The sequence below is a fragment of the Eutrigla gurnardus genome, assembly GCF_963514095.1.
Source record: "Eutrigla gurnardus genome assembly, chromosome: 13".
NCBI classification, from domain to species: Eukaryota; Metazoa; Chordata; class Actinopteri; order Perciformes; family Triglidae; genus Eutrigla; species Eutrigla gurnardus.
This window is the reverse complement of record NC_139936.1, coordinates 1697507-1704750: the sequence shown is the minus strand read 5'-3', so window position 1 is coordinate 1704750 and position 7244 is coordinate 1697507. Positions and strand designations below refer to the sequence as shown.

At 48.8% G+C, this 7244-nt stretch overlaps 1 protein-coding gene across 6 annotated transcripts in view; it reads right to left on the bottom strand.

Annotated features, from left to right (window-relative positions):
- cabin1 (calcineurin binding protein 1) overlaps nucleotides 1-7244 on the bottom strand; it is a 44438-nt gene continuing 37194 nt past the window's right edge. For 4 of the 6 annotated variants that reach the window (XM_084024679.1, XM_084024682.1, XM_084024683.1 and 1 more), the window contains 5 exons: nucleotides 6309-6383; nucleotides 3948-4215; nucleotides 2630-2794; nucleotides 2350-2552; nucleotides 1-1494 (listed from right to left, as the gene is read on the bottom strand). In XM_084024679.1, coding sequence (XP_083880805.1) covers nucleotides 1321-1494; nucleotides 2350-2552; nucleotides 2630-2794; nucleotides 3948-4215; nucleotides 6309-6383 — 885 coding nt within the window. In that variant the 3' untranslated portion in view covers nucleotides 1-1320. The remainder of the gene's footprint in view (nucleotides 1495-2349; nucleotides 2553-2629; nucleotides 2795-3947; nucleotides 4216-6308; nucleotides 6384-7244) is intronic. The other 2 variants (XM_084024681.1, XM_084024684.1) reach the window with 1 other exon arrangement.

The window sequence follows — 7244 nt, the reverse complement described above, 5'->3', positions numbered from 1 at the left end:
TTATTTCTCAAATATATTTTTGGTTCCACATCTATGATGCATTCATTCCAGACGGAGAGAACGTTCCCCTCCATCAGCCGGAGGGGGCGGAGTTACAGCGCCCCCCCTCGCCGTGGTACATTCCCCGAAAAAACAAAAAAACAATAGAAAACTATCTTACACACAAAAACATGAACAAAAACAATCCTTTTTTAAATTAAGGGTGACGGTTAATCATTATTCATTTGTGTCCTTTTTTAAAAACTATATATTTTTGAGAACAGCTTTCCAGAAACACAATCACTTCATATCTCTATTTATTTAGCTTTTAAATAGAAAACAATCTGTAAAAAACATTCTGTTGTCTTCCTCTGAGTTTAGCTAGAATTGTGACAAATTTACCAAAACGTTTTGGACTGAAAGGCATCTGAATGAGAAAGTCTGACCCGCCGTGACATCAGGAACCGAAGCCTCGCCGCCACGTTCCCGGTGGAACGCCGGGCCGGACGCATCAGAAAAAAGGATATTTGGATCGTGATATGTACAAAAGCTAAATTCAGAACAAGCAAACGCCGTCCCTCGCTGGTCCCGGATCAGTGCTGGTGGCGGGACCTCTTCCCGTGAGAACCGCTCCTGGTCGCTACAAATCACGCCGAATCAAAGAAACTCATTACAAGAATACAAAAAATGAGCCAAAGTGCCGACAGAACGTCCCGAACGCTAAAGTGTAAACATTTCCAATCTGCTACAGGTTGCTAGGCGACGCAGACGAAGAACCCCCCCGGCCGTCCTCGTCGCTTCCTTCGTGTTCGCTGAAATACACACGGATCCATGTCCAGGACCGAGGCCAGTCCAGGACCGAGGCCAGCCCAGGACCGAGGCCAGCCCAGGACCGAGGCCAGTCCAGGACCGAGGCGAGTCCAGGGCCGAGGTGAGGCGAGCCCAGGACCGAGGCCAGTCCAGGACCGAGGCCAGTCCAGGGCCGAGGCGAGGCGAGCCCAGGACCGAGGCCAGCCCAGGACCGAGGCGAGCCCAGGACCGAGGCCAGTCCAGGACCGAGGCCAGTCCAGGACCGAGTCCTTAGCTGCAGATTCAGTTCAACACACAACGTAAAAAAAAAAGTCTTTCTGGCCGGATCCAGCGTGAGATCTGCATAAATGGCACATGGCGAACATGCATGAGAAACTGTGACATCACAGGCGATGACATCACAGGCACTCCTGCTGCTCTCTCCATTTGGGAGTGTTTTGTGTTGTAATGCACATGAGGGAGCAACAGCATCAACAACGGCAGCCGCCTCCATCAGGATCAGGTCTGCGGTGCAGACGAGGTCTTCGGGGCTCAGATGTCCATGTAGTCGTCCTCCTCGTCCTCAGACTCGCTCTCCAGAGACGACTCCTGGCTCGACGTCTCCTGAACCTCCAGCGCCGGCTGGCTCAGCGTGTCCTTCTTCACCGTGGCGGCGGACTGAGACGCCAGGATGACGTTCTGTACGGGAGCAGACAGCAGGGGGCGCTGTTGAGTGTTAGTATTATAGTAGCGCACATGAGTCCAGAGACCGGACCAGACTGTGTGGAGGAACCAGAGACTGTCTGTGGTCCCCCAGAGGTCTAGATAGTAGCTCACATGAGTCCAGAGACCAGACCAGACTATGTGGAGGAACCAGAGACTGTCTGTGGTCCCCCAGAGGTCTAGATAGTAGCCCACATTAGTCCAGAGACCAGACCAGACTATGTGGAGGAACCAGAGACTGTCTGTGGTCCCCCAGAGGTCTAGATAGTAGCCCACATTAGTCCAGAGACCAGACCAGACTATGTGGAGGAACCAGAGACTGTCTGTGGTCCCCCAGAGGTCTAGATAGTAGACCACATGAGTCCAGAAACCAGACCAGACTATGTGGAGGAACCAGAGACTGTCTGTGGTCCCCCAGAGGTCTAGATAGTAGCTCACATTAGTCCAGAGACCAGACCAGACTATGTGGAGGAACCAGAGACTGTCTGTGGTCCCCCAGAGGTCTAGATAGTAGCTCACATTAGTCCAGAGACCAGACCAGACTATGTGGAGGAACAGGAGACTGTCTGTGGTCCAAACAACAAGGTCTCTGCTGTATTTATGTCTAGATGACCTTATTTCATCAAATAAAAAAATAAAAATAAAAAAAATATATATTTATATTATAATTACAAAAATATTGTAGTAGTATGCAGTAAAATGAAAGAACACTATGGACATGCTACTCAGAAACAATGACCTGTCATGTTGTTTAATTATGTCTGATAATAATTGTGTTTTTAGGATTTAAGGTGAACGGCGGCGAGCGTTTCCTCCTGACTCTCAACAGCAGACTGACGGAGACGTGGAGGTGCATACCTTCAGCCTCTGCTTGGTCTCCTCCGAGATGCTGCCCTTGGGGGAGAGCAGCGTGGGGGTCGGCGGGGTCACGGTGATCTCCGGGGGGAACTTGGTGACGGTGGACGGGATGAAGAGCTTTGGCATGTTGGGCGGGACTCGGGAGCGGATCCGGGTGGGGTCTGGAAGCTTGGATTGGTCCTCGCTGCCGTACTGCTGCTGGTCTGAGGGACACATTTTAAACATTAGAACCTTGTCTCTCCCCCCCCCCTCCGGTCCCAGCTGGCGGTCTGGGTCTGACCTGGACCCGGCTGCTGTGCGGTGCTACATGTGGCGGTCTCCTCCTGGAACCAGCCGGCGGCCGCCTCGTGGCCGTGAGACACGGTGGCGAGCTTCATCTGCTGGCAGAGGTGCGACTCCTGCTGTCGGTAGGCCAGTCCCTCCGAGGGTGGATCCCGGGGATCCTCTGTGGACACAAACCAAAACCCCGTCACGGTCTGGACACGGTGCAGGACCCGGCTATCAGTGATCCAACCCAGCAACCATAAAACACATGATTGATTAAAGGTGAACTTCAGTTATCGAGACTTTAAAACAAATATCCTTCATTAAAACACGGCTAATAATTATATTCTATACATTCATCGGCAAACTTAGTTTCCTCACACACACACACACACACACACACACACACACACACACACACACACACACACACACACACACACACACACACACACACACACACACAGAGTGGGTTTTTCTAATTAAAGGGTAAAACGAGACGCTGGCGTGTTGCGGCGCGTCGCCTGACAGCCGGTTCATTACAGTCGCTCTCACCTGAGGGGAGTTCATACTGAAATAGAATTTGCTAAATAAAACATCACGATGAAGCTGAAGAACCAGAAATGTGACTCCAGGCAGCAGAAACACATCACGGCTCGTCTGATTGTAAAGAAAACAGTAGCGACTGTATGAGGATGCATGGATGTGTCCTCATCATGTGATCCGACCCGTCTACGTGCTTTTTAACGTCCATACAATCTAATATTTATGAGCTTCGTGTCTTTGAAAAGAAACGACGGGTCCAGGTTTGTGCAGAGCGATCATCTCCCAGAAAACGGGCTGGAGACAGGAAGAGAGCCAAATATGGACATCTCCACTCGCTGAGCACTTATGTGCTACTACCCTCAACAACCTACTGCCCTCTAGTGGCCTCACATGGAACTAGTGTTAAAGCATTCTGAATAATAACAGAAATACACTCCAGATAATATGTGTAGAATAGACAGATTGAGTTGGTTGATTATATCTTTAGATATTAAACGTGATAAAAGCCAGAATATTAATTATGAGGGGTGATTATTATCCCTGGAGAAGATGAGAGGAAGGGGAAGGGTCTACTGAAACTTGCCGATGAAACCCAAAAAGGAAAAGAATACAAGCAGGCCATTTTTCTGCTGTTATGTAAGAGATCTGTGGAAGTCCACGGGCGCCCCCTGCTGGCCACACGGACTGCAGCACTTCAGGATCTTCACAGTGAACCTCTCGGAGCACCAGCAAGCCTCATGACTCTTGTTAATAAATAAATTAATAAAAGTAAGCGGCGGCCATCGTACCTGAGTGTGTCAGGAAGGCCATGGCGGCGGCGGGGAGGCCGGCTGCTCTCCTGTGCTGCTGCTGCTGCGTCTGGTCTTGCAAGCCCGAGGCCTGAGGTCTGGACAGCTTGTTCAGGGGCTCGTAGGCCACTTTGGCCGGACCCTCCGGGGCCGCCAGCGGGTGGCAGGGGGCGTGGCCAAGCAGGACCGGCGTGGACAGCGAGGCCGGGAAGAACAGGTCTCGGTGCTCCTTGGTGTACTTGGGTGTGGTCGGGGCATCGCCGGCAGTCTGCAGGGAGACGGGGGAAGACAGAGGTGTTGAGGAGGTGGACCTCGGGACCTGCAGGGTCCTGTAGGTTTACAACTGTACATCCTGGTCCCTGGAGGCAGGTCCCCCCTCCCGGAGGATCACTCGTGTGTTGGACTCTGTGGTCCCGGCTCGAGGCTACGACCACGCCACCCCCCCCCCCCATGTGTCCCTTTTTTGGAGGACCACTTCCAAAAACACAAGAGCTGCACAAACAACCTATGACAACAGCCGCCCTGCTCCCACAGCCGCTGTCATGGCAACAGCGAGGAGCACAGTCCAAAGAAACAACACACACCTGCTCTCGTCGGGTGAAAAGTTGGATGGAAACCAGCCGTTAGAAGGTTCATTTCCAAGCTGGAGGAAGGATGTTGGTACGCTGAATATACTGTTTACACCGTGTTCAAAGTCACATTCAAGCACTTTCCAATCATTTCAAGGTGCATCTCCATGCTTTTCCAGCACCTTCCAGCTGTGGTAAACTCCATATTTGTACCAATCCAATGGTCAGTATTCAGTCTACTTATGATGTCACTTGTTCACCACATTAAATGAGATGTTATTGTCCTCTAAACAACCAACATGATGTTTGGAGACAGCTTTTTACAGAAGGACCACAAATGAAAGGAAAACTAATTCCACTAACAGATCCACAGAAATATAATCACCAACTATTTTCATCATCTGTTCATCATCAAAAGGCATTTTTCATAAAGAAATGTCAGAAAATGCTGTTTTCAGTCCCTCAGATATGGAGATCTTCTTTTCTCTGTTCTATCATATATGTCATCACATACAACACACATTTCAAGACCTTTATTCTACATCCAAGCACTTTTCAGACCTTGAAAACACCACACTAACATTCAAGTGTTTTCAAGGATTTCCAGCACCATACCGACCCTGTGTATTAATTATCTAGCCGTGAAAAAGAGTGTCGGTCCTGTCGATGAATTTACGGTTTTGTGGAGATTGCAAAAAGCCGCTCTGCCGTAACGACACGCCGCCTCGACAGATACATCATGTCAGCACGAGATCATTTGGCAACAACAGAGATCTCGTTCCATGTTTCCCTCTCTCTCCCTCTCTCTCTCTCTCTCTCTGCTGGGAGTTTTTAAGTCAAATTGTGCTCTGAATCACAGCCGTATGTGACGGAGCTCCCCGTGGGATTCACGCAGCCGAGCACATGCAAATCAAACAAACGAGAGAGCGCTGCCTTCCTGAAGCTGAGACGGATCCTCCAGCAGCTCCACAGTCAGCTTTGATGATTCACATCTCATGAATTAAACATCGCTAACTAAGACACCAACAAGTCAGCTGGTCCGCGTGCAGCAGGAAAACACCGTACCTTTGCAAAAAGAAAGAAAGCATGCCGTCTCCGCGGGTTCCTGGAGTGTTTGCTAGTTGAGCTGCTTCTGTGTGCAATTAAGCAGATTATGGCTTTAAATCAGATTACAACGGCCCATGTCGTGCAGGTTTGAGCGTCTTTCTGACACCATTGAAAGACCCGGCCAAACGGAAAACAAAATGCCTGGAATCTCCTTGGATGATTAAAGACTCAACCATCGTCCCAACATGTCCAGGAGGAGAGTTTAATGAGAAGAGGAGATTATACAAACACATCCAGGGTTCCTCTACCTTTCCCCAAATTCAAGCACTTTTCAAGCATTTCAAGGTGCATTTCCATGCTTTTCCAGCACCTTCCAGCTGTGGTAAACTCCATATTTGTATCAATCCAATGGTCAGTATGATGACATCAGACATGATGAATCCAGACTACATCAGTGCAGTTCACCCAACATCATCTGCTTACCTCTAATTTGAAGACTGGATATGTTCCTTTAACGGCCGTGTGAAACCGACTTCATCAAGCCACTAAAACGCTGCTTACGCACCATAAACCGGAGTAAATCGGGCTTTATGTCGGCATGTTGTCGTTACGTGAGGGAATAAGAAGCAAGTGTTTGGCTGCATCGACTTGGAATGAAACAGGAATAGAAGGAACATTTAGCTTCCTGTGTAAATGTGAAGTACAGTAGGAGCTTCTACGTGGAGACAAACAGCAGATGTTCTACCTGTCGTTGAGCAGAAGTGGCCAACTGGATCTGGCAGAACTTCACCGCCTGGTCCAGAGCTACGTCCTCGTCCACCTGAGAACAGACGAGCACATGAGCAACACATTTAAACAAAACAACTCTCTTTTAAATTTGATCAACTAATACATTTCACATAAACGGCAGGTGTGGTCAGTATCGCCTGACCATGTACGCAGGTTCTGTGTTTTTCTCTCTCGTCTCTTAAAACTCCGGCTCAAAGTATGTTGTCATGGCAACACATCACCTAGACACTTAAAATGATGTTAGATTCGAGCCAAAGTAAGAATAAGATGTGGATGTCTTCATGGTGACGTCAACCGTCGGTTTGTGGACGACAGTTTTAAACGCTCCAGTTCAGCAATTTGGCCGTCGCTGTCTTGGATTTTTTATTTTTTTTTGCAACCAGTAGAAGGAAGTGACCATATTTGGACTGTGGAGGAGCGACAGGTGGATCTGATGAACACAAGCAGCAGAGCGGCACACTTACTGGATCTGGATCCATGTGGATTCTGGTGTGAAGCTGCTAACAAAGTTAGCTTCTATAATTCAAGGTCGACTTTACAGCTAAGTGTTAAAGTCATCTTTGTAGCTAACTAGCATTGGTAGCATGGTAGTGACCTGTCAATCAGCAGGTAAGCCCCGCCCCCTAAAGCATCCCCTGCTTCCTGGTCTGGTGGACTCTAAATGGACCATAATGTACTAAATGAACATCATGCTGGATTGAAGAAGACTTGAAACTAGAGATTGAGACCATAAACTCATGTTTACAATGTTTACTGAGATAATACATCAAGAGAGAAGTAGGACCATTTTCTCATAGACTTCTATACAACCAGAGAGGAGTCGCCCCCTGGTGGCCAGCAGAGAGAAGTAGGACCATTTTCTCATAGACTTCTATACAACCAGAGAGGAGTC